This window comes from Panthera pardus, unplaced genomic scaffold, assembly GCF_024362965.1.
Source record: "Panthera pardus isolate Hobbes unplaced genomic scaffold, ASM2436296v1 HiC_scaffold_20, whole genome shotgun sequence".
In the NCBI taxonomy this organism is placed as follows: domain Eukaryota; kingdom Metazoa; phylum Chordata; class Mammalia; order Carnivora; family Felidae; genus Panthera; species Panthera pardus.
Window position 1 is genome coordinate 83709285 of NW_026526766.1, and position 27973 is coordinate 83737257.

At 39.0% G+C, this 27973-nt stretch overlaps 1 protein-coding gene across 6 annotated transcripts in view; it reads left to right on the forward strand.

The window, feature by feature from the left end:
- The window catches only part of GAPVD1 (GTPase activating protein and VPS9 domains 1), a 71829-nt gene that overhangs the window by 9991 nt on the left and 33865 nt on the right, over positions 1-27973 (forward strand). For all 6 annotated transcript variants that reach the window (XM_053908283.1, XM_019421142.2, XM_019421144.2 and 3 more), the window contains exons 2-7: positions 15748-15965; positions 17777-18620; positions 20366-20452; positions 22246-22380; positions 22526-22715; positions 27086-27246. In XM_053908283.1, coding sequence (XP_053764258.1) covers positions 15781-15965; positions 17777-18620; positions 20366-20452; positions 22246-22380; positions 22526-22715; positions 27086-27246 — 1602 coding nt within the window. In that variant the 5' untranslated portion in view covers positions 15748-15780. The remainder of the gene's footprint in view (positions 1-15747; positions 15966-17776; positions 18621-20365; positions 20453-22245; positions 22381-22525; positions 22716-27085; positions 27247-27973) is intronic.

The following is a 27973-nucleotide window of genomic DNA, read 5'->3' on the forward strand; positions in this document are numbered from 1 at the left end:
TGAGGGTGGACTCTTGGATCTTGAAACAGGCTTTACCAGTATTACAGCTCAGCAAAAAATGCAGCTGAAGCTCACAGTTCTCTTTCTGTTTGGTTGTTTTGTACACCCACTGTACTTATGGAGGAAGCTAAGTTTATGCAGGGACCAAAGCTTCCTCAAAGCATGTGAGGTGGTGAAATCATTCTCTCCAAAATTCTCAAAGCGCTCTTAAGGACTTTAGGTTTTTTTTAATTTAAATTATGTAGTTTATCTTGAGCTCCAGCTTTATGTATGTCTAGTGAGTTGTCATTAGAGATTGTTGAATTGGAAGAAATTAGATTTGGTGGTATTTAATTTCAGACTAATAAAATTAATGGAGATTTATCTAATTGTGAAAGTTCCTGATACCCATTTCTAGATTGGTGCCATTGCAGTTCTGCTTATTAGTGTATAGCTTGTTATTGTTGAACTGTGTCCATAAGTACTGTCCTTTTTGTTGCACTTGAAATTTTTCACACTTATGGGGCGCCTGGGTGGCTCAGTCAGTTGAGACGTCCGACTTTGACTCAGGTCATGATCTCACAGCTTATGGGTTTGAGCCCCGCTTTGGGCTCTGTGCTGACAGCTCGGAGCCTGGAGCCTGCTTCTGATTCTGTGTCTGTCTGTGTGTGTGTGTGTGTGTCTCTCTCTCTGCCCCTCCCCTCCTCACACACACACGCACACTCTCTCTCTCTCAAAAATAAATAAAACATTAAGAAAAAAAAAAAAGCATCTGATTTCAGTCCAGGTCATGATCCCATGGTTTGTGGGTTCGACCCCTGTGTCAGTCTGTATGCTGACAGCTCAGAGCCTGGACCCTGCTTCGGATTCTGTCTCTTCCTCTCTCTCTGCCCCTTCCCCACTCATGCTTTGTCTCTCTCTCTCTCTCTCCCTCTCAAAAATAATAAATGTTAAAAAAAAATAAATAAAAATTGCCCATGTGTAATATATTATTATTCACGGAATTTGTCTGGTCCTGAGTGTTTAAGTAATTGCACTAACAGATCATTTAGCGGAGGAATCTTAGTCCCAAGTTTTTATTTAAAAAAAAAAAAAATTTTTTTTTTTTTAGTTTATTTATTTTTGAGAGAGAGAGAGACAGAGCATGAATGGGGGAGGGTCAGAGACAGAGGGAGACTCAGAATCTGAAGCAGGCTCCAGGCTCTGAGCTGTCAGCACAGAGCCCAACGTGGGGCTCAAACTCACAGACCATGAGATCATGACCTGAGCCAAAGTTGGAATTTCAACTGACTGAGCCACCCAGGCGCCCCATGTCCCAAGTTTTTATTATGTTTTCTTTTTTTTTTAATTATGAAAGTAACGTTCTTTGTTTAAAAAAAACCTAAAAATACAAAAAAATGGAAGCTTTTCTTCCCCACGTATATATGCACATGCTATATGTTTTCATCTTTTCTTTCCCAGAAATTGTCAATACTTGTAGTGCTTTACATATATTAACTTGTTAAACTTTTACAGCCCATGAACATACCTTATGAAGTAGATTCTATTTTATATCCTTTTGCAGATGAAGAAAGCAAGGCGAGGAGAATTATCAAAGGTTGCACAACTAGTGAGTGGCCAAGCTGATATTGGAGCACAGGGAGCCTTGCTCAAGGGTTTGTGGTTTAGCTGCCTCTTGGGTCTTACCTTGGGTATCATTCTTCAGTGTGCTTTTTTCCTGTAATGGTACACCATGGACAACTTTCTGTGTACCTCTCTCAATAATTATGTATTGCTTCTCAATAATTATGTAGTACTCAGTGACAGAGATGTACCATAACAATGTTTTTCAAAATTAATCTTGTTTAATATTGTCAGTTACATTAGTAATGATTTCAAGTAATACTTTTTTTAGGGGTGTCTGGGTAGCTCAGTTGGTTAAATGTCCAACTCTTTTTTTTTTTTTTTAATTTATTTTCATGTTTATTTTTGCGAGAGAGAGACAGAGCGTCATCGGGGGAGTGGCAGAGTGAGAGGGAGACACAGAATCCGAAGCAGGCTCTAGGCTGTGAGCTGTTAGCACAGAGCCAGATGAGGGGCCCAAAGTCACAAGCCTTGAGATTATGACCTGAGCTGAAGTCTGATGCTTAACTGAGTGAGCCACCCAGGTGCCCCCCAACTCTTTTTTTTTTGTTTATTTATTTTGAGAGAGAGAGAGAGAGCACACGTACAAATGTGAGTGGGGGAGGGGCAGAGAGAGAGGGAGAGATTCCCAAGCAGGCTCTGCACTGTCAGCCTGGAGCCAGACTCAGGGCTCAATCCCACAAACTGTGAGTTCATGAGCTGAGCTGAAATCAAGAGTCAGACACTTAATGGACTGAGCCACCCAGGCACCCCAAGCACCTGCTTGGGACTCTCTGTCTCCCTGCCCTGCCCCCACTGTGTGCACGTGTGTGCACTTGCTCTCTCAAAATAAGTAAATACATTAAATAAATAAAAAGTCAAGGTTTTTGAACTGGAATAAGTGAGGATACATTAGTATTTACTAAGTAATGCATATTTGCTGTCCAGGGATTTTGATATTCTCTCAGTTGGGTTGTGTAATAAAATCTGAGCTTAACCCACGAGCCATTTGGTATGCATGAATTCATTATTTTTGTGGTTAGTCTGTCTTCTTTAATTCTCGAAAATTAGTAGTGTATTGGGGGCAAAAAAAATCGACATCTGTTTGGATTTTATTTATTTTTGGCAGGCTGTAGAATTTTGGTGTCATAGCAAGAAGTCTGGTTTGGTGTTAATTTGAGATGTGAATACTGTCTGGCTTTATATGACTTGCATCTTCAAAGTAGTGTGCCTTTCAGTTCCTTGTACTTGTGCCAGGAATAGTTGGTACTAAGTCCTTTTTTTCCCCCTACAGTGTTTCACTGTTTTTTCAAATATACCAACTAAAGATAATTAAAGTATGATTTGCTTCCATTTTTTTCCCTCATTGACGGTTATTTTTTATTTTTATTTCTTTGAAAGTTTATTTATTAATTTTGAGAGAGAAAGTACGAGCAGGTGAGGGGCAGAGAGAGAAGAGAGAGCAAGAATCCCAAGCAGGCTTTGCACTGCCAGCGTGGAGCCCGGTGTAGGGCTCGAACTCACGAAATGTGCAGTCATGACCTGAGCCAATTTCGGACACTTAACCAATTGAACCACCCAGGCAGCCCAATAGCTATTTTTTAATTGTGAAGAAATACGTCATTCAGTCATTTGTGTAATAATTTTTTATAAATTCAGATGTTAAACGAGTACCTGCTAAGTGCCAGCCTGTCTGCTAAGAAAATGGGGATACCAAGATGACTATGTCACTCCTTCAGGTAACTTGGAGTTTTGTTGAGAAAACAACACTTTGTTGCAAACAGTATAAAATATGGAAAGCTATGATAGAGATGAGCCCAAAGGAGAAAGTATGAGAATGGCCAGGAAAGACTCCTTGGTTTGAGCTGGGCTCTGATGCTTAAGTGAGATTTAACTGGCCAGTGACAAGCATGGGTCAAGAATTCCAGAGGGTATGTAGAAATCTGGTCTGTGGAATCTATTCAGATTTGTTATGATCACATATCCCTGTGAGAATGAGGGCCCCTCAAGAGCAGACTTTGCCTGTCTTGTTCATTAGTGCCTAGCACATTGTAGATCTTTAACAAACATTTGTTGAATGAGTGAGTGGAGGAAGTGTGTTAAAGTTTACTGTGCTTGTCCTTTTTTTAGAAAGAGATGAACTCATTATTTTTAATACCTGATGCTTTTTAGATCATGTAATTTAACAAAACATAAAATGAGTAATAAACTGTTCCACACTGAAGGAGGTTAAGTTTTATAAAAGGAAACACATGTAGACAAATCCTTGTAATTCAAAATGGTTATTTATGAAAAATATTTGCAAAAGATGTCCATCTCTTGTATGGATTGGTTAGATCCCTGAAAAGTGGTGGGTAATTAAAATAAATCCTCAAGGGGTGCCTGGGTGGCTCAGTCAGTTGAGCTTCTGACTTCTGCTGGGGTCATGGTCTCGTGGTTTGTGGGTTTGGGCCCCATGTTGAGCTTTGTGCTGACAGTGCAGAGTCTGCTTTGGACTCTCTGTCTCCCTCTCTTTGCTCCTTCCCCGCTCACTCTCTCTCAAAAATAAAGAATAAACATTAAAAAAATTTTTTTAACAAATCCTCAAATTTAAATTATTTGATTGATAAACCATGGAAGCTAACATTGTGGTAGGTCATTAAAAATTGGCAGTCATGTCCTTTTTGCCGTATTGGGTTAATACGGTATCAGTGAGAGAGAGTGAATCTTTTTTTTTTTTTTTTTAATGTTGATTTATTCATTGTTTTGAGAGAGAGTGTGTGTGTCAGCCGGGAGGGGCAGAAAGAGAGGGAGAGAGAGAATCCCAAGCAGGCTGTGCACTGTCAGCACACACCACACCCTGACATGGAGCCCGATCCCATGAACCATGAGATCATGACCTGGCTGAAATCAAAAGTTGGACGCTTAACCGACTGAGCCACCCAAGCACCCCAATTAAAAAAAAATAATGCTTATTATTTTAATAAGAAACACACACATTTTTTACTGTTTACTTATTTTTGAGAGAGAGAGAGAGCATGAAAGGGAAAGGGCAGAGAGAGAGAGGAAGTCATAGGATCCGAACTGCTGACAGCAGAGAGCCAGACGAGGGGCTCGAACCCACGAACTGCAAGATTATGACTTTAGCCAAAGTCAGACGCTTAACTGACTGAGCCACCCAGACACCCTGACAGTTTGAAACTTTCAAAGAAAAAGGGACTTGTCCAGATACTGACTCACCAATGAATAGTTGTTGAAAGACTGGGGCGATTAGAAGTGGCCTTGACTTATGAATTACAGCACTCACAGATGGTGTAGTGGTAAGAGCTCAGTGAGTCACATGTACTTGGATTCTGGTTTCATCTTTGCCAGTTACTAATTTGACCTTGGGCAAATTAATTTCCTCAGTTTCCTCACCTGTAAAACATGGATAAGAATACCTGCCTTTCAGGGATGTTATACAGATTAAATGAGAATATTCATTTAAAACACCTGGTTGGTGCCTAGTACATGACAAGCCTGAAATATATGGTAGTTATTATTTGTATTTACTGAACACTGATACATTTTACTATGACCAGTTAATTAAAATTATTTTCAAGCTCAACCATTACTATTTATATAAAATTTTTTAATGTTTATTTATTTTTGAGAGAGAGCACGAGTGCAAGTGTTGGGGGCGGCAGAGAGAGAGGGAGACACAGAATCCCGAAGCACTGTTAGCACAGAGCCTGGTGCAGGGCTTGAACTCATGAACTGCAAGATCATGACCTAAGCTGGAGTCGAATGCTTAACCAACTAAGCTACCCAGGTGCCCCTCAACCATTACTGTTTATAATGCAGTTTTAAAAAGTTTGCTGTTATATGGAAATTAATAGGGGCACCTGGGTGGCTTAGTCGGTCGAGCATCTGACTCTTGTTTCGGCTCAGGTCATCATCTCATTCATGGTCTGTGGGTTCAAGCCCTGTATCAGGCTCTGCTGACAGCGTGGAGCCTGCTTGGGATTCTCTCTGCCCCTCCTGTGTATGCTCTCTCTTTGTCTCAAAAATAAATAAATGAACTTTTAAAAACTTTAAAAATTTATATATTTTTAGAACAGTTTAAGTTTTACGGAAAAATTGAGAGAATAGTATAAGGAGTTCCCATGTACCTAGCACCAAGTTGCCCCTATCATTTACATCTTACCCTTAGCATGGTATATTTGTTACACTTAGTGAATATATATATATATATACATATATATATATATATATATATGTATATATATATATATGTTTTTTTAAACGTTTTTATTTCTGAGAGCAAGTGGGGGAGGGGCAGAGAGCGAGGAGGACAGAGGATCTGAAGCAGGCTCCACACTGACAGCAGAAAGCTTGATGCGGGACTCGAATTCACAAACTGAACCATGAGATCGTGACCTGAGCTGAAGTTGGATGCTTAACCAACCGAGCCAGCCAGGGGCCCCACTGAACCAATATATTGACACATTATTATTAAAGTTCATATGTTATTTAGATTTCCTTAGTTTTCACCTGATGTCCTTTTCCTGTTCTAGGATCCCACTTTATATGTAGTTGTCATTATCTCTGTAATATTTTTGAAGTTTTTTTATTTTTATTTTCAATGTTTATTTTATTTTTGAGAGAGAGAGAGAGACAGAGCACAAGTGGAGGAGGGGCAGGGAGCGAGGGAGACACAGAATCCGAAGCAAGCTCCAGGCTCCAATCTGTCAGCACAGAGCCTGACGTGGGGCTGAGACTCGTGAACCACGAGATCATGACCAGAGCTGAAGTCAGATGCTTAACCAACTGAGCCACTCAGGCGCCCCTATTTATTTACTTTTAGAGAGAGAGAGAGGGAGATGATTCCAACCAGGCTCAGCATTGTCAGCACAGAGCCTGACCTGGGGCTCGAACTCACAAACCGTGAGATCATGACCAGAACCAAGATCAAGAGTCAGACACTTAACCAACTGAACCACCCAGGTGTTCTGAGAGGTTGTTTAACATAGTGTTGGATGTTCTTGCATCAGCAATCAGACAACAAAAGGAAATCAAAGGCATCAAAATTGGCAAAGATGAAGTCAAGCTTTTACTTTTTGCAGGTGACATGATACTATACATGGAAAACCCTATAGACTCCACCAAAAGTCTGCTAGAACTGATACATGAATTCAACAAAGTCACAGGATGCAAAATTAATGTACAGAAATCAGTTGCGTTCTTATACACTAATAACAAAGCAACAGAAAAAGAAACTGATCCCATTCACATTTGCACCAAGAATCATAAAATACCTAGGAATAAACCTAACCAACGATGTAAAAGATCTGTATGCTGAAAACTATAGAAAGATTATGAAGGAAATTGAAGAAGATACAAAGAAATGGAAAAACATTCCGTGCTCATGGATTGGAAGAATAAATATTGTTAAAATGTCAATACTACCCAAAGCAATCTACACATTCAATGTAATCCCAATCAAAATTGCACCAGCATTCTTCTCGGAGCTAGAACAAGCAGTCCTAAAACTTGTATGGAACCACAAAAGACCCCTGAATAGCCAAAGTAATATTGAAGAAGAAGACCAAAGCAGGAGGCATCACAATCCCAGACTTTAGCCTCTACTACAAAGCTGTAATCATCAAGACAGCATGGTATTGGCCCAAAAACAGACACATAGACCAATGGAATAGAATAGAGACTCCAGAATTAGACCCACAAGAGTATGGCCAACTAATCTTTGACAAAGCAGGAAAGAATATCCAATGGAAAAAAGACAGTCTCTTTAACAAATGGTGCTGGGAGAACTGGACAGCAACATGCAGAAGAATGAAACTAGACCACTTTCTTACACCATTCACAAAAATAAACTCAAAATGGATAAAGGACCTGAATGTGAGACAGGAATCCATCAAAACCCTAGAGGAGAAAGCAGGAAAAAACCTCTGTGACCTCAGCCGCAGCAATTTCTTACTTGACACATCTCCAAAGGTAAGGGAATTAAAAGCAAAAATGAACTATTGGGACCTCATGAAGATAAAAAGCTTCCTTTGCACTGCAAAGGAAACAATCAACAAAACTAAAGGCAACCGATGGAATGGGAAAAGATATTTGCAAATGACATATCAGGCAAACGACTAGTATCCAAACTCTATAAAGAACTCACCAAACTCCACACCCGAGAAACAAATAATCCAGTGAAGAAATGGGCAGAAAACATGAATAGATGCTTCTCTAAAGAAGATATCCAGATGGCCAACAGGCACATGAAAGGATGCTCAATGTCACTCCTCTTCAGGGAGATACAAATCAAAACCACACTGAGATACCACCTCACGCCAGTCAGAGTGGCTAAAATGAACAAATCAGGAGACTGTAGGCACTGGGGAGGATGTGGAGAAACGGGAACTCTCTTGCACTGTTGGTGGGAATGCAAACTGGTGCAGCCTCTCGAGAAAACAGTGTGGAGGTTCCTCAAAAAATTAAAAATAGATCTACCCTATGACCCGGCAATAGCACTGCTACGAATTTACCCAAGGGATACAGGAGTGCTGATGCATAGGGGCACTTGTACCCCAATGTTTATAGCAGCACTTTCAACAATAGCCAAATTATGGAAAGAGCCTAAATGTCCATCAACTGATGAATGGATAAAGAAATTATGGTTTATATACACAATGGAATACTACTTGGCAATGAGAAAGAATGAAATATGGCCTTTTGTAGCAACGTGGATGGAACTGGAGAGTGTGATGCTAAGTGAAATAAGTCATACAGAGAAAGACAGGTACCATATGTTTTCACTCTTATGTGGATCCTGAGAAACTTAACAGAAGACCATGGGGGAGGGAAAGAAAAAAAAAAGGTTAGGGAGGGCGGAAGCCAAACCATAAGAGACTCCTAAAAACTGAGAATACACTGAGGGTTGATGGGGGATGGAAGGGAGGGGAAAGTGGGTGATGGGCATTGAGGAGGGCACCTGTTGCGATGAGCAATGGGTGTTGTATGGAAACCAATTTGACAATAAATTTCATATTAAAAAAAGATGAAAAATAATAGCATGTTTATATATTGGTGAGAATATCCAGTAGAGAGGGAAATATGGATGGGGGGATGGGGTAGTTGGGATTACTGCAGTAATATTCTTGAGTAGATAGATGTGAAGGGAGGAAATTAGCATAAAAGTGAGGGTTGGCTTTGATCATGAGAAAGGCAGTCCATTCAAAATAAAAGGTAGAGCATGTGTGTGTGTGTACACACACACACACACACACATATATATATATATATATATATATATATATTTGTAGTTACTTGTAGTTTAGTTGTTCCTGGCGTCCAAGTTGACTAAACTTTATGAGGACGGAGGCTGTGTGTGTTCTGTCTTGTACTATTAGTGCCTGGTACAATGAAGACATTCAGAAAATATTTGTTGAATTGAATTAAGTTGGAGAAGATGGCTTTTAACAGCCTTACCAATTCTAAGATTCTTTTTTTTATTTTTCTTTAATGCTTTTTATTTTTGAGAGAGAGACAGTGCATGAGTGGGGGAGGGGCAGAGAGAGAGAGGGAGACACGGAATCTGAAGCAGGCTCCGGGCTCTGAGCTATTGGCACAGAGCCTGAAGCAGGGCTCAAACTCCTGAACCATGAGATCATGACTTGAGTGTAAGCCGGACCCTTTACCGACTGAGCCACCCAGGTGCCCGCCCTTTAATTTTTTTGTTAATGTTTATTTAAAAAATTTTTTTAATTTTTTTAAACGTTTATTTGTTATTGAGAGACAGAGAGAGACAGAGCTTGAGCAGGGGAGGGACAGAGAGAGAGGGAGACACAGAATTGGAAGCAGGCTCCAGGCTCTGAGCTGTCAGCACAGAGCCCGACGCGGGGCCCAAACTCACAAACTGCAAGATCATGACCTGAGCCGAAGTCGGACGCCTAACTGACTGAGCCACCCAGGCACCCCTGTTAATGTTTAGTTTTGAGAGACAGAGAGAGAGACACAGAGCACGAGCAGGGGAAGGGCAGAAAGAGAGAGAGGGAGACACAAAGAACCTGAAGCAGGCTCCAGGCTCTCAGCTGTCAACACAGAGCCCGATGCAGGGCTCAAACCCATGAACCGTGAGGTCATGACTTGAGCCGAAGTCAGACGCTTAACCAACTGAGCCTCCCAGGCACCCTCACTTTTTTTTTTTTTTTTTTTTTTTTTTTTTAAAGAGAGAGCACGAGTAGATGAGAGCACGATAATGAGTGATAATTGAGCATTTTTTCATGTGTTGGTTGGCCGTCTGGATGTCTTCTTTGGAGAAGTGTCTATTCATGTCTTTTGCCCATTTCTTTACTGGATTATTTGCTTTTGGGGTGTTGAGTTTGATAAGTTCTTTATAGATTTTGGATACTAACCCTTTATCTGATGTGTCAGTTGCAAATATCTTCTCCCATTCTGTTGGTTGCCTTTTAGTTGTGCTGATTGTTTCTTTTGCTGTGCAGAAGCTTTTTATTTCGATGAGTTCCTGATAGGTCATTTTTGCTTTTGTTTCCCTTGCCTGTGGAGGCGTGTTGAGTAAGAAGTTGCTGCGGCCAAGGTCAAAGAGGTTTTTGCCTGCTTTCTCCTAGAGGATTTTGATGGCTTCCTGTCTTACATTTAGGTCTTTCATCCACTTTGAGTTTATTTTTGTGTATGGTGTAAGAAAGTGGTCCAGGTTCATTTTTTTGCATGTTGCTGTCCAGTTTTCCTAGCACCACTTGCTGAAGAGACTGTCTTTATTCCATTGGATATTCTTTCCTGCTTTGTCAAAGATTAATTGGCCATAAGTTTGTGGGTCCATTTCTGGGTTCTCTGTTCTGTTGATTTAAGTGTCTGTTTTTGGGCCATTATCCACCTGTATTTTAAATGAGTGTAAACTCAGATGAAGTAGATATCACTAGAAGCCAGTTGAAGTAAAAACCAATAGATAAAAGGAACTTTAAGGAGTCAATTATTAACAGAACTGAAAATTAAGGTAGATGTGAGTGACAAAATGTTTAGGTTAGTCTGTTGAGAGCAAGGGCTGTTTTTGAATCAGAACTGAGTCAGTGTGAATTTTGATGTAGCTACTTGCTAGATACATCAACACTTTTCTCAACTGTTAAATGAAGTTAATGAGAGCACAGTCATCATAGGGTTTTAAGGATTCAATGAGGAAAAAATAGCAGTGCCTGGAATAATAAAGTTCTAAATAAATGTTAGCTTGATAGAGTATTATTGTTTGTTTGATATTGACAATGTTGTTACTTTTCAGGATACTAACTTATTTGCAGATGTTTGTACTTTCCTGTTGTCTTCAGTATGGTAAAATTTCCCACTTTTAGTTGTTTCTGCCTATATTTTATTTAAGCTATTTCCCGGTAGCTGTTAACTCCTCTTGTGTTATAGGGTGCCTTAGAAGAGCAGAACAACTTTATAGACTTTACTTTTTACATTCTCCAACCCTCTTTTGGCAACTGTGGGTTGTTTTTTTTTTTTTGCTTTTTTTAATGTTTATTTACTTTTGAGAGAGAGAGAGAGAGACAGCGCAACAGGGGAGGGGCAGAGAGAGAGAGAGAGAGAAAGGGGACACAGAATCCGAAGCAGGCTCCAGGGTCCTAGCTGTCAGCACAGAGCCCGATTCAGGGCTCGAACCCATGAACTGTGAGATCATGACCTGAGATGAAATCGGATGCTTAACCGACTGAGCCACCCACGCACCCCGGCAACTATTGTTTTTAAGCAGTGACCTGTTAGGGATTATTATTTGTGTGTGTTGGGGGGGGGGGGAGTATTTTTTTTTCAGAATGTGTGAGCTAATAATAATCTTGGTGCTGTACCTGATTTGAGTTCACTTAACATGATTGAGCTCCTCCTACCTGCCATGAGGTATGTTAGGACACAAAGTTGAATTCTCTCCCTCAGTGTTTACAGTCTAAGAGGAGAGATAGAGATGTAATATCATTATACTCCAGTGTGTGGTACATGTTGTATAAAATAGTATTCAGCATATGAATTCAATTTAGGTAAACTGGACATAAATATAGGTCAGAGTTAATATTTTTAACCTCTTAACATTTTACCCAGTGGTTTACTGACATTTTCTTTTTTTTTTTTTAATTTAATTCAATTTTTAAAATTTACATCCAAGTTAGTTAGCTTATAGTGCAACAATGATTTTAGGGGTACATTCCTTAATGCCCTTTACCCATGTAGCTCATCCCCCCTCCCACAACCCTTCCAGTAACCCTCTGTTCTCCATATTTAAGAGTCTGTTATGTTTTGTCCCCCTCCCTGTTTTTATATTATTTTTGCTTCCCTTGTGTTTATCTGTTCTATGTCTTAAAGTCCTCATATGAGTGAAGTCCTATGATATTTGTCTTTCTCTGACTAATTTCGCTTAGCGTAATACCCTCTAGTTCCATCAATGTAGTTGCAAATGGCAAGATTTCATTGGTTTGATTGCCATTTACTGACATTTTCTTATGTTTATATGGTAATGAGAAGATTATGGATTTATACAATAATATTTTATTTTATTTATAATTTTTATTTTTATTTTTTTATATAATAATGTTTTAAAAAGTATCATCTTGTATGGTAACCTATTAACCTGTTTTTTTGCCACCACTCAGACCAGCTAATTATAGAAAGAAAAAGTACTGAAACATACAATTCTTGAACTTGATGAAAGGAAAAAAAATGCTTAGCAAGTTTGTCTAGACTTACCTAAAATATCTTTGATTTGGAGCTATTGAGGGATTTAGAAGGTGAATTCTTGTTTAGATTAGGTGGAGCATTACTTGCATGTGTTAAATTTTTTTTAAGTGAAGCTATATTTGAAGGTTTTAATTTCTAAATTGCATAAATTGGTTCATATTTTGCTATGTCACTGGAAACATTTTATGTGTCCTCTCTATCTTGAACAGTATTTCGGTTATAATTAGACTGTGAGCTCCTTGAGATTAGGGGACCTGGCTAAGCTCCAGAAAAGCTCAGTAATATATTTGTTGAATTAAATTGTATTAAAGCAGCAAGAATGGCACAGTTTGAGAATTTCTAAAATATTTTTTCCTATTTTTTATTATGAAAAATTTCTAACATAACTGAAATTGTTGAAGGATAGTATAGTGATCATCAACTACCCTTCACCTAGATTCAACAATTGTTTACATTTTGCTGCATTTAAAAAATCTCCTGGGGCACCTGGGTAGCTCTGTTGGTTAAGCGTCTGACTTTAGCTCAGGTCATGGTCTTGTAGTCTGTGGGTTTGAGCCCCACGTCGGGCTCTGTGCTAACAGCTTGGAACCTGGAGCCTGTTTCAGAGTCTGTTATCTCCCTCTCTCTCTGAGCCTCCCCTACTCATGCTCTGGCTCGCTCGCTCTCTGTCAAAAATAAAGAAAAAATTGTTTTTAATCTCTTATTTTTTTGCTGAACCATATACAAGGAAGTTGCAGACATCCTTAACACTATACTTTTATATACTTGAGCATGCATCTCTTAAAAATAAGATATTCTCCTGAGTAACCACAGGATTTTTGCATCATTCTTGTAGGGATCAGGGTAATAATAATGGCGTACTGGCTGTATCATCTATCTACCACTTGTGTGGCCCTGAGCAAATTACTCAGCATCCCCGAGCCTCAGTTTCCTGGGCTTCAGAGCCCTTGTTTCAGAGGGATATTATGAAGAGGGAATGTTTAAAGTTCCTAGAAGCACACCAGGCACCATTTTCAGTTTATAACCTGTTTCTCCATATGATACTCAACTGTGGTGAATAATACCATACCTACTCTTGTTCCTAGAGTTGGAAACTTTTACCTTATTTTCCCCAATTGTGATGAACATATCTTGTGTTTCTGCCTTGTAACATGTCCCAAACTTGTCCTGTTCTTTCTATTGCTACTGCATTTCCTGCCTACCAACAACTTTGTTGTCTCTCTTCATCTAGTCTTATCCCCGTGTCCTCATTTTTTTCCTTACTGCTGGAGTTTATGTTCTCAAATATAAATATTATCATAATAGGAGCTTAAACTCCTATTTAAAACTTTTCCCAACACCTACAGTGCAAAGTCTAAGTTTCTTGACTCTGGCTTTTGTGTACCTTTTGTCTCTGCAGCCTTATCTCTCATTTTACCCATTCTCCACCTCTCCCCACCTCACTGAACACACAGACACAGTCCCCCAGACTGTAGGAAGCCATGAGTAACTCTCTAAATGTACTCATCGTTATACGCCTCTGTGCCTTTGCTTGGTTCTATCTGGAACTCCACCCCACCCACCATCCTCTTTATGTCTGGCAAATACTCGTCTCTCCCCTCCCCAGCCCCTCAACTTGCCTTTCAAGACTAGGTGCAGGTATCTAACTCCTCAATCGTTTCTTCTCTTTTTGTTCCCCCCCTCCACATTGTACAGTCTTCTAGCATAACACCCATTACATTTTCGGACAGCCATTTGCTTGCGCGTCTGCTTCATTCTGCTAGGTTAGGAAGTTCTTGAGGGTACACATTAGATTTTATTCCTTTTGTATTTCTGGTACCTAATATGTTGCTTGTACCAGGATGATAAATGTAGATATTGTGTCCACTTTTTATGGGTGAAAAAAATCTGAGGTTCAGAGAATATGCTTTATGTGCCCAAGTAATAGCACTAATTAATGAAGTATTCAGGTCTTTAAGAGCCCATTTCAGTACTGTTTTCATTAACTGTAATACTTCTTACAATTGCAATCATTTATTCAGTGATTCTGTTCTTAGTCTATGAACCTAGAGCCCCCTAGAGGATGTTAGAGTTCCCACATGGAAGTCTACAAATTGTCTGTAAACTGAGTTAATATGATTTTATAAGTATATGTCTGTATGTCACCAGTTATTTTTTGAATGTACCCAGATACTTTTGTTATTAACAGTGAATCATCTTAGTGGACATACTTACATCTTTTGAGAAGAGAGCAATATGAGGGCCTTCATGATACAGGAGATTTAGAATAACAGCTTCGTGTGGTTTGCTGGGGAATTGATAAAGTATAAGAGAGTGGTCTTTGGAAGCAATAAGATTCAGGTTAGATGGTAATATCTGAAATTTTCCTAGTTTTCAGTAGTTCATTAAAATAAGAAAGTTAAAAAAATTCCTGAAATGAAAATTATTAATTGCTAAACCTGTTTATGTCAGGCAGCTTTAAAAAAACATTTCTAGCTGCTACCATAATGTTTAATTCTGTTTTTTTGGTCTTAGCACCAAAAAAAAAAAATTTCAATATATGAGCAGTTTTTTTTTTTTAATTTCTTAATGTTTATTTATTTTTGACAGAGAGAGAGAGCGAGCAAGCATGAGCGGGGGAGGGGCAGAGAGAGAGGGAGACACAGAATCCGAAGCAGGCTCCAGGCCCTGAGCTGTCAGCACAGAGCCTGACGTGGGGCCTGAACTCACAGACTGCGAGATCATGACATGAGCCAAAGTCAGTTGCTCAACCGACTGAGCCACCCGGGCGCCCCATATGTGAACAGTTTTTAATGGATCTGTAAACATATTGAGAGCTTTGAGGTCTGGGTTGTCATCTCCGTTAAAATGTGAATTCACTACAAATGTATTGTTTTATCAATTCCAAATCCATTAAGGTCACTCATGAATCTGATTGGCTGGGACAACTTTTTTCCTAGCTTTATTGAGATATAATTGACATATAACATTGTGTAAGTTTAAGGTACATAATGTGATGATTTGATACACAAATGTATTGCAAAGGTTAATAAGGTTAATTAACACCTCCTTTACCTCATATAATTACCGTTTTGTTGTTGTAGTTATGGTAAGGACATTGAAGCTATACTGTCATAGTAATTTTCAAGTGTACAATCGTAATGTTAATTCTTTTTTTTTTTTAAGTTTACTTATTATTCGAGAGAGAGAGTGAGAGAGAGCATGAGCAGGGGGAGGGCAGAGAGAGAGGGAGAGAGAGCAAGCCCCAGGCAGGCTCTGTGCTGTCAGTGCTGAGCCCTACTTGGGCCTCAGTCTCATGAACTGTGAGATCATGACCGGAGCTGGAATCAAGAGTCGGACACTCAACTGACTAAATGCCCCTAAATGTAGCCTAATTCTTAATGTATTCTCCTACCCCTTTTGATTTTGGAAAACAATTTAAGTGACATCAAATTTTTAAATTTGTCTTTTTCCTCTTAGTGATTAGCCTTTGTACCTGCCCTGCATTTGAAGATGGTGAAGCTGGATATTCATACTCTGGCCCATCACCTCAAGCAGGAACGCTTGTATGTAAACTCTGAGAAACAGCTCATTCAGAGGCTAAATGCAGATGTACTTAAGACGGCTGAAAAGTTGTATCGGACAGCATGGATTGCTAAGCAGCAGAGAATTAATTTGGACCGGCTTATCATAACCAGGTAAAGAAAAAGTTTTATGAACCACTGGAGTTCTGTGCTCACTGGTAACTGTAAATCTATTTCCTACAAAGTGCATGGTTTTCGACAGTTTGAGTCAACATTAAGGTGAGTTTTTGTCTATTAATTAAGCACTGTTACAGAGAATTATACCTTTAGTGTTAATATTTTATACCACATCAATTAATTTTGTCTCTTTATATATGTAACATTTTATTGTTGCTGAGAGTAAATTATCTTGTGTTCCACTTTTTTTCATTTTTTTAAGTAGGCTCCATACCCATCATGGGGCTTGAACTCATGACCTGAGATCAAGAGTTTCATGCTCTACCAAGTGAGGAAGCTAGGCACCTCTCTGCTTTCCTAATATTACTGTTGTTATTTTAGAGATGAAAAAAAATTTTTTTAAGTTTATTTATTTATTTTGAGAGAGAGAGAGAGAGAGAGTGCGTGCTTGTGCGTGCAGGCAGGGGAGAGGCAAAAAGGGAGAGAGAGAGAATCCCAAGCAGCTCAGAGCCCAAGGGGCTTGATCTCAAGAACCTGTGAAATTATGACCTGAGCTGAAATCAAGGGACACTTAACCGACTGAGCCATCCAGGCGAGTGACCCAGTTTTTAAGTAATCTCTACACCCAACGTGGGGCTTGAACTCATAACCCTGAGATGAAGAGTTGCGTGTTCCACTGACTGAGCCAGCCAGACATGCCCTTTTTTCCTAATATTATTTAACATATAGTTGGCTCTTGAACAACAAATAGGTTTGACCTTGGCGGGTCCACTTATATGTGGATTTTTTAGAGTAAAGTACTGTAAATGTATTTTTGTCTTATGATTTTCTTATGACATTTTCTTTTCTCTAGCTTACTTTATTGTAAGAATACAGTATATAATACTTATACAAAATATGTGTTAATCGACTTTGTTATCTGTAAGGCTTTCTTCTGGTCAACAGTAGACTATTAGTAGTTAAGTGTTTGAGGAGTCAGAAGTTAGACGTGGATTTTCCACTGCACCCGGGGTCAGTGCCCCTGATGCCTGCATTGTTCAAGGGCCAACTGTATACATTTCCATGTTTTGATACTATTTGTCTACTTCTTCGTTTAGAAATGTTTTTCACTGTGTTAATACCTTATTGTTCTATTGTTCTAAGAAGCAGTTTTTAACTGTAAGAAGAGTGGTGCTGAGGTATAACGTTGAGAAAAGCGAGACGCAGAAAAGTACATACTGTATGATTCCATTTATGTGACATTGAAAAAAAATAGGACCAATCTTTGATGGGAGAAATCAGAATAATGGTGGGGCGCCTGGGTGGCTCAGTTGTTTGAGCATCCGACTTCGGCTCACGTGTTGATCTCACGGTTTGTGGGTTTGAGCCCCGCGTTGGGCTCTGTGCTGACAGCTCAGAGCCTGCAGCCTACTTCGGATTCTGTGTCTCCTTCTCTCTCTGCCCCTCCCCTGCTTGCACTGTTTCACTCTGTCTCTCAAAAGTAAATAAATGTAAAAAATAGAAATATAATTAAAAAAAGAAATCAGAATAATGGTTATTTTTTTGATACTTTTCATTGGACCTGATTTAATATGAGGAATTTGTCCTCCTTTGTACTTTTGGTTTTGTCTTTCTTTACACATTGAGATGCTGGTGGGCTGAAAGATTTGAGCACTTTGGAGTGATCTCATTGCTGGGACTATAATCAGTCTACGTTTCAGTGGAGTTTTAGTGGAGTTTCAGTGGAGTTTCAGTGGAGTTTCAATGGAGTGTATGTGTTATATTATTGTTGTTGATTTTGTTGTTTTGCTTGTCTGCTCATTTTTTAGTGCTGAAGCTTCCCCTGCTGAATGTTGCCAGCATGCCAAGATTTTGGAAGATACACAGTTTGTTGATGGATATAAGCAATTAGGATTTCAGGAGACTGCTTATGGAGAATTCTTGAGTCGGTTAAGGGAAAATCCTCGTCTTATTGCCTCCTCTTTGGTTGCTGGGGAGAAACTTAATCAGGAGAACACACAAAGTGTTATTTACACAGTTTTTACCTCCCTCTATGGCAACTGCATTATGCAAGAAGATGAAAGCTACCTCCTTCAGGTTTTGAGATACTTGATTGAATTTGAACTTAAAGAAAGTGACAACCCCAGGCGACTTTTGAGGAGAGGAACTTGTGCCTTCAGCATCTTATTTAAACTTTTTTCTGAAGGACTGTTTTCTGCCAAACTTTTTCTCACAGCTACTTTACATGAGCCAATCATGCAACTACTTGTTGAAGACGAAGATCACCTGGAAACAGATCCAAACAAGCTAATCGAGAGGTTCTCCCCATCTCAACAGGAAAAACTCTTCGGAGAGAAAGGCTCAGATAGATTCAGGCAAAAGGTTCAAGAGATGGTGGATTCCAATGAAGCCAAACTGGTGGCTTTGGTGAACAAATTCATTGGTTATCTCAAACAGAACACATACTGCTTTCCACATAGTTTGAGGTGGATTGTGTCACAGATGTACAAAACCCTCTCCTGTGTAGATAGACTGGAAGTTGGGGAAGTCAGGGCAATGTGTACTGATCTCCTTTTGGCCTGCTTCATCTGTCCTGCAGTTGTCAATCCAGAACAGTATGGAATAATTTCTGATGCTCCTATTAATGAGGTGGCAAGATTTAATCTGATGCAGGTATGCTTTTGCTATTATTATTAGTGTGGCGTTCAGTTGAAAATCATTTGATTAGGTAGATGCGAATAGAAAATACGATGATAATATTTATATATTCTTACCATTCCTTTGCCTCAAACTGCCTTAAATGTTTTCTTCTTAAGAAATGGAAGCAGTTATTATATTGGGATTTAAAAATATTGTCAAATATTTTAGTCATAAAATATTTTGTGTTGGTTTTTAAATAGAGTCCTCAGATTTGAATGTATAGTTGGTTAGATTGTCTAGAACAGGGCCACCGTCCCTTTCCCATGATTTCAAAACCTTAGCATGATTGAAAATCTTTATACATCATTTTCTTTCTTTCTTTTTTTTTTTAATGTTTATTTATTTTTGAGACAGAGAGAGACAGAGCATGAACGGGGGAGGCTCAGAGAGAGAGGGAGACAGAATCTGAAACAGGCTCCAGGCTCTGAGCAGTCAGAGCCCGACGCGGGGCTTGAACTCACGGACCGCGAGATCATGACCTGAGCCGAAGTCGGACGCTTAACCGACTGAGCCACCCAGGCGCCCCTATACATCATTTTCTATACATTGTTTAGTAGCAAAACTTAACTTGAACTCACATGAGGCTGTTTATCATCGTTACTCCATTTGCTGCTAATGAATATTCCTGTTTTGCTGCAGAAATGTTAATACATTTGATTACAGAATGCCACCCTTAATACTGGCTGTGTTACATCTATGCACTGATCAGCCTTTCAAAAATTACAAATTTTGAAATCTGAAACTCTTGAGGACCTAAGAGTTTTAGAAAGAGGAGTTCTGTGTGTGTATTAGCATTCCTTACCGCCCCCCCCCCCCCCCCCCCGCCAATCATCTGAACTACTGAAATCATGTTACTTCTTAAGACAATCTTTTAATCATATCCTATCCCACAGAAATACTGTGAAGAAGAGATTGAGTTTATTTGGAATAGATTGTATCTTTGGATGATTTTATTTTTAAACGATAAGCTTTTTTTTCATGGTTAGTTCTATTATATTGGTATGTTTAGCAATTAACTATAAAGAATCCCCAAAATAAAATTAAAAAATTTTTATTACCTGTGAAACACTAAATTTATTCTAAGATAGTGTAGTTGTAGTTTTTGTTTTTGTCGTTCCAATAAAGATTGAGTCACTTATTTTCAAAATGAGCAAAAAGGGGAATTGTCCCAGATATTAAGATAATGCTATATTAGTTTTCTCCAAAGTGTCTTTACAGAGAGTAGATTAACAGTTCTCTCTTACCAGTAAGAAACTTGCTCTGTGAATTAATATTTACCTTCCAAGCAGCTATGTTCTGTAGGATTTTTAAATCTAGAAAAAAAAATTCTACCTTGAGTATTTTATGAACTATATAAGGGAAAAAGTACTTCATATTAACTTGAAGTAGTTTGAATTTTTGCAAATGAATTTTAAGATTTCTAAATGTATGAAAAGTATAATATCAGAAACAAAGGTGTTGCATTTTTATTTCATATTGTCAGTATAATGTATAAAGCAAAATTTTCTGTTTATTGTCCATAACTCTTAATCTAAATATAGTAAAAGCTGATGTAGAGAAGATACACGTTTTATTTGGGACCCTCTTTTGCATGCTTGGTCAGATTGTGTGAATATTACTATGAAACAGATGTTTAGACTAGAATGGAAGTGCTTTCATAGAGAAGAATCTGTAAGTATCTATAGCCTGTGTCTCCCTGCCACTGCTTTGGGTTGCAGGTTGGCCGCCTTTTGCAGCAATTGGCAATGACTGGCTCTGAAGAGGGAGACCCCCGGACAAAGAGCAGCCTTGGAAAATTTGACAAAGTAAGAGTGAATACTGTCTCGTGTGAAATACTATTTATAGACAATTTTGCCAGAGTATTAGTGAACTTAACTACTGTCTTTATTGTCTTTCGGTGGTGTATAAATTAAATATTCATTTCAATTACCCTTGGTATAGCCATAGAAGGATACAATATTGGATCGGCAGCATTCATTTTTTTCATTTTAGAGAGAGAGAGCGTGTGCACGTGTGAGCAGGAGAGAGAGGTGGGAAGGAGGGTGGGGAAGGGAGGGAATGGAATCTCCAGCAGGCTCCACGCTCAGGGAGGAGCCCGATGCAGGGCTCAATTCCATGACCCTGGGATCATGACCTGAGCTGAAATCAAGAGCTGGACACTCAACTGACTGAGCCACCCAGGCACCCTGGATAAGCAATATTTAAAGGAAGATGTCATGGGGCACCTGGGTAGCTCACGCTGAGCATGGAGCCTACTTGAGATTCTCTCCTTCACTCCCTCTGCCCCTCTCTCCTGCTCTTGTGTATGTGCACACACACTCTCTCTTTCTCTCTCTAAAATACAAAAAGTTTAAAAATGATGATGTCACTAGAGATTACTTATTCTCAATTAATGAAGTGTTGAGGAGATGCCATAAGAGAGCCAAAGAGCTATTATTTTAAAAAGTGTAATTTAAGGCATCTGGCTGGCTTAGTGGGTAGAGCATGTAACTCAGTCTCAGGGTTGTGAGTTCAAGCCCCATGTTGGGTGTAGAGATTACTTTAAAAAAATTGAAAATGTTTAAGTAAATAAGTAGTTTAATTTTTTAAAAAGTCACTAAAGTTGGGAGCCTGGGTGGCTCAATTGGTTAAGCATCTGACTTTGACTCAGGTCATAATCTCACAGTTCGTGAGTTAGAGCCCCATGTTGGATTCTCTGCTATCAGTGGAGGGCCCACTTTGGATCCTCTGTCCCCTTCTCTCTCTGCCCTTCCCCTGCTCACGTTCTCTCTCAAAAATAAAAACTAAAACTTTTTTTAATAAGTTACTAAAGCAAACAAGAGATAATTGTATAGTTTTAAGTGTATTTCATAAATATGTTTTATGGCATTGTTCACTTTAATTAAGTTAGATTTTAATTAATCATAGTCAAGTAGGCTATACATTCTACTTTGTTTAAAATTCAGAGGTTATATAGTCAAATTCTCCTTCCACCTCTGATTTCTAGCCTTTATTTCCTCCCCAAAAGATTCTTCTTCTTTTTTTCTTTTTTAATGTTTATTTATTTATTTTGAGAGAGAGGGAGAAAGCACGTGCATGTGTGCAGTAGGGGCAGAGGGAGAGGAGAGAGAGGATCCCAAGCAGGCTCCATGCCGCCAGTGCAGAGCTGGATGCAGGGCTCAGTCTCATGAACTTGTGAGATCATGACCTGAGCCAGAATCAAGACTCGGATGCCTAACCAACTGAGCCAAGCCACCCAGGCACCCTTCCTCCCCAAAAGGTTCTTGATGTTCTCAGTCTTTTATGTTTTCTTCAAGAGGTCTATATGTAAACAAGCAAACTCTTACATATATTTTCCTAGGCACCCCATCCCTCCCTTTTCACAAATGGTGGTGTAGTGTGCACTGTTCTGTGTCATGTTTGTTTCACTTACCAGAATTTTGTGTAGACAATGCTATATTAATTCATGAAGAGTTTAATTTGAAACAAATTGAAACAATGTTGGGTTTAATATAATTTTCAAGAATAACTTTTTGCATGCTTGTCCCCCTTGATTAGACATTTTGTTCCCTTCTTTTAAAGGGGAAATATTTCACTTTGATTTTTCCCTGTTTAACAGAGCTGTGTTGCTGCTTTCCTTGATGTTGTGATTGGGGGCCGCGCAGTGGAGACCCCTCCAATGTCCTCCGTTAATCTTCTGGAAGGATTGAGCAGAACTGTGGTTTATATAACCTACAGTCAGCTTATTACTCTGGTAATGGCTTTATTCTTTAATAGGATTTTCTCAAAAGTCATTTATCTAAGCATGGGCAGAGTCATAGATGAGTACATTGTGTGAGAAATATATATTGTATTTGAAAAATTGATCTCACTAGCTAATGTCCTTTTACTTTTGCCAGGTGAATTTTATGAAGAGTGTAATGTCTGGAGATCAACTAAGAGAAGATAGGATGGCTCTTGACAATTTATTGGCAAACCTGCCCCAGGCAAAGCCAGGAAAAAGTAGCAGTTTAGAAATGACTCCCTATAATACTCCTCAGCTGTCTCCAGCAACCACTCCAGCAAATAAGAAGAATCGATTGCCTATAGGTAAAGAGAATTTCTCATATTCAGGCTCTCCTTAAATTTAGTATATATATATTTTTTTGGCTTTTGTTTCTGTTCAGTGTTTTGCAATATGGTTTTGAATAATTTGGGAAAGCCTTTCTCTTTATGTTTACTGATACTAATGCAATTTTTAAAAATTGCACCAATTAGTTATGGTTTATGAGTAAGTTCTAGCTTTATCTAGACCTACTTTTCATAATTAATTGAGATCATGCACCAACAGTATACTTTGATTATATTTTAGTAACTTTTCTTGGAAATCTGGATGTGCCATTTGTTATAAGTAGTCAGTATTTGGATTATGTAGCCCTGTCCTTTGTTCAAAGTTCTAAATAATAAAATAATAACTTAGTAGTTTCTGTCAGTAAAGTGGGAAATACACAGTTACTATTTCCCCAATATTGTTTTGTTTTTTTTTTTTTTTTTTTAACATTTATTTATTTTTGAGACAGAGAGAGAGCATGAATGGGGGAGGGTCAGAGAGAGAGGGAGACACAGAATCCAAAACAGGCTCCAGGCTCTGAGCTGTCAGCACAGAGCCCAATGCGGGGCTCGAACTCACAGACTGCGAGATCATGACCTGAGCTGAAGTCGGACGTTTAACCAACTGAGCCACCCAGGCGCCCCCCCAATATTGTTAATAATGTTTTATCAAGTGAGCTAAGATACCTGTATTTTATAAAATAAAGTTTCTTTTTATTTAGTCAAGCTTATTTAAAACAATTGGGTTTAATTAAGTTCTATTCACCTAGTAAACTTCTATTATCTATCTATAAACACACTCACACAAATTGATTCAGAATTACCATGTACCAGACTCTGGATGAGCACTTTATAGATGTAGTTTCATTTAATCATGCAAAAAGTCCCCACAAAAAGAGTAGGTATAATCACTATCCTGCGGCGTAGGGGTGGGGGCACTGTGTTGGACACTGGGAATGCAGAGAGCATTAGGATAGGCTGCTACTCTCTAGTTGCTGATAGTCTATTGGGGAGAATAAGAGGAGACCATTTCCCTTCATTATACTAAGTGTCTGATGGAGATAAGCATGCATGGAGGTTTATGGGGCACCCATGTTGTCCAAGTGGTGATAATGTCAGGAGATGATCCTAGAACAGGTGAAGCTAATACTTTCTCTTGAAGGATGAATGGGAGTGAGACAAAATAGCCAAGACAGGGAGGGAAAGAGTGTTTAGGCCAAGAGAGCAGTATTTTAGTGCCATTTTTTTAATGAAAATGAGGAGGAGCTCAGCAAGTTAGTGAACATGAATAGGTACTTTATTTTATACATTTTACAGAATGGGATTTCATTTTTAAACTTCCATGAGCTGATTTGTTATGAACTGTTGATTTCTTTTTAATTTTTTTAAATGTTTATTTTTGAGAGAGAGAGACAGATTGCAAGCAGGGTAGGGGCAGAGAGAGGGAGACACAGAATCTGAGGCAGGCTCCAGGCTCTGAGCTGTCAGCACAGAGCTCAGTGTGGGACTTGAACTCATGAACTGTGATCACTACCTGAGCTGAAGTTGGACGCTTAACTGACTGAGCCACCCAGGCGCCCCAAGAATTGTCAGTTTCTTAAAATTAATCCATCTTACATTTAATAGAATAGTATCAACAAGAATATGATATCATATTCTTCAAGTCTTTGGCTTTCATCATCCTGAAATGTCAGTTTTCAGAATTAAAAATAGAAAAAAGATGAATTTTGGCACTGGGTGATTTTTTTTTTGACACTTGGGGATTTTTAATATTATAGCCTATTTGCACTTTTTTAACAAGAAATGAATGATTTTTGGTAAATCAGAGATTTTTTTCCTCCATTATTCACTCCTGCACATGAGTTCTTTCATTTCTTGTCATCTAGAAGTGTCATTAAATATGGGTATAACGGAAAGTAAATATTCAGATGTTTGCCCCATATACTTTGTATAGTCATATGACCTGGTCACTGAATTTATTTCATATTTTTAAAAAATGTGCCCATTATTCAGAGGGTTGATTTTCTTTCTGTTTAATGCTTTTGCAACCCAGGACAACAGTTAGCAGCCATCACTCTCTGGGATTCCTCAGCCACTAATCTAACTGCTCATATTACTCTAGTAACCCCATTTTGTGCGTAATAGGCTGTTCTTCCTGTTCTTATATAACTTTCATTTAAGAAATAGTTTATGAAACTGTGCTCTGTGTGGATGTTGCTTTTGCTTTATGTAAATTGCTATATGGATTTTTGTTACTTGCATTTTTATAAATTATAAAGTTTGTTGCTTAAGATTCATAAGTTGTTCATGAAGTTGAATTTAATTTCACAGTTCGTTAGAAAACAGTGAGGGTCAGCAAATAAAGGTGGGAGTGAACCTGGGTTACACTTTGGGAAATTGATGTGTGCTCTGAATTTTGAAAGTAAGAGTGATTAATGAACACATCTACAGCATTGTGTAGAGAGGATTCTTTATAATTCTGTCTTCAAGTAGGTCAACTTTCATTCAAAGTGAGGTTGAAAGACTTGTTGCTACAGAGCGTTTTTGCTTTATGTCTGTACTTTTGATTATTTTGCACTGAAATAGAATTTCTGTTTAGTATTCTAGTTGTACCAAATTTTATTGCCCTCTGAAAGAAAATTGAATTTATCACAGGAGACTTAAACTTGTAGAGAAATTGTCAAACTAAGTCTTTCGGTGTCTAAAAGTTCTTGTAAGATGTGTGGGATGGATTATTTGTTGTATTTTTTTTTTAAGTTTATAGAGAGAGAGAGAAGAGTGTGTGCAAGCAGGGGAGGGGCAGAGAGAGAGAGAGACAGACAGACAGAGAATCCCAAGCAGGCTCTGCCCTGCCAGTGCGGAACCCTACCTACGGCTTGAACCCACGAACCTGAGAGATCATCACCTGAGCCAAAAACGAGTCAGATGCCCAACCAACTCAGCCACCCAGGCGCCCTGACAGATTATTTTAGAAAAAAGTATTACTTGTGTACTTATAGGTAGGAGGAAGAAAAATCCCAAAATAATTAGATTTTTTACTAATTTAGAATGTTTCCATAAAGCAGAGGAGAAACTTCTACTCAAACATAGGGAAATCTTTTTTTCTGCATCTTTGAAAAGAAGTTAATACTTTTCAGGAAAATCAATGTGTTTTCAAAAACTGATTCTGATTTTGTCAACGATTGTCTAATTAGTATATGTTATATGACTAGCAGATTTCTAAATTTTTTTTTTTTTTCAACGTTTTTTATTTATTTTTGGGACAGAGAGAGACAGAGCATGAACGGGGGAGGGGCAGAGAGAGAGGGAGACACAGAATCGGAAACAGGCTCCAGGCTCCGAGCCATCAGCCCAGAGCCTGACGCGGGGCTCGAACTCACGGACCGCGAGATCGTGACCTGGCTGAAGCCGGACGCTCAACCGACTGCGCCACCCAGGCGCCCCATGGCTAGCAGATTTCTATATGAAATTTTCTTTTTGATGTTTATTCATTTTTGAGAGAGAGAGAGAGCGAGAGTGAGAGTGAGCACGGGGGAGGGGCAGAGAGAGAGACACACACACAGAATCTGAACCAGGCTCCAGGCTCCCAGCTGTCAGCATAGAGCCCAGTGTGGGCCTAGAACTCATGCATCATGAGGTCATGACCTGAGCCGAAGTCAGACGCTTAACCGACTGAGCCACTCAGGCGCCCCTCTATATGAAATTTTCAAATGATTGTAAGTTCAGTTATTAGTATGGGAGACCTGTGGCAGTTCAGTCATTTTCCAGGAGAAAGAGTTGAAGGTACACTGATAAGAAATAAGGTAATGCTTTTTTTGTCACCCCAAGTCTTCAGTTGAGAGATGTGTTTGCTGTTCTGCAGGTGCGCTCATCTGTGTGTCACTTCCTGGTAGGTGCACACAGATCAATGTTTCTATCAGTTGTTTTAAATCTTTTTTTTTTTTTTAATTTTTTTTAATGTTTATTTATTTTTTGAGACAGAGACAGAGCATGAACAGGGGAGGGTCAGAGAGAGAGGGAGACACAGAATCCGAAGCAGGCTCCAGGCTCTGAACTGTCAGCACAGAGTCTGACGCGGGGCTCGAACTCACAGACGGTGAGATCATGACCTGAGCTGAAGTCGGACACTTAACCGACTGAGCCACCCAGGCGCCCCTGTTTCTATCAGTTTTGAAGGAGGATCTGTGTTAGTTATCAGCAGAGAACTGGGAAGGTGGAGGGTTTTGTTTTAATTCATATTCTCACCACCCTTTTTTTGTGCATATGCAAAAGTCCTACATTAATAGAAAATATATTTTTGTGTTTAGTGTACCATTTTCTTTGTTTTGTCTTGTTCTCTAAATTATTGTATTTGAAAATCTTTTTATTAGCAACTCGGAGTAGAAGCCGCACCAATGTGCTAATGGACTTACATATGGACCATGAAGGGTCATCTCAAGAAACCATCCAGGAAGTGCAGCCTGAAGAGGTGTTGGTCATTTCCTTAGGGACAGGTCCCCAGCTCACTCCAGGGATGATGTCCGAAAATGAGGTATGAACGTATTGTTACATTTAACTTATAGCCATCAGTGTTAAGAAACTTACTTCTTTTTTCTAATTAATGGTCTCTTATGTATAAGTCAGTATGTGTTTAATGAATGCATTAAATGCCAAATTCCCTATGAACGTTTCAGGGGCCTTTCACATTAACATATCAATAGCACTGTCATTGGTGATTAGGTCCACACCAGGAGGAATTTTCCTAATAGTATAGAAGAGATAGGAAGCTGGGAAATTGTGGTATGGACATTGACCTGTAGGAAATTTTTTTTCTTTTCTTTTTAATGATAAACTAGTGGTATTGCTGCTTTAAAGAGCCAGACATTCTTTAGAAATATTTTCTGTTCTTTGGTTGGTTAGGAAGAAATGGAAGAGATAACTGAAAAGAAAACTAAGAAAGTAAAATATTTTGAAGAAATGGAGTTGGGGTGTGGGCATCACTTTTAAGATATTTGTAAACAGAAGAGCTTGGGACAGAGGCAAAAGGAAAGAAGAAATATAAAAGAAGCATCATTTTATATTCAACAGTGACTGCTTATTAGTCAAGAAAAATTCCTGGCCTGGGACAAAGGGACCAGTTATAGTGGTTGATAAAGTGACGATGGTGGTTGGTAAGGCGGTGTTTGGAACTGTGGCATGACCCATACGAAAGAATTCTGTCCAACTCCAGAACTCTGTCCACACACACACACACACACACACACAAATGAGCTGGCAAA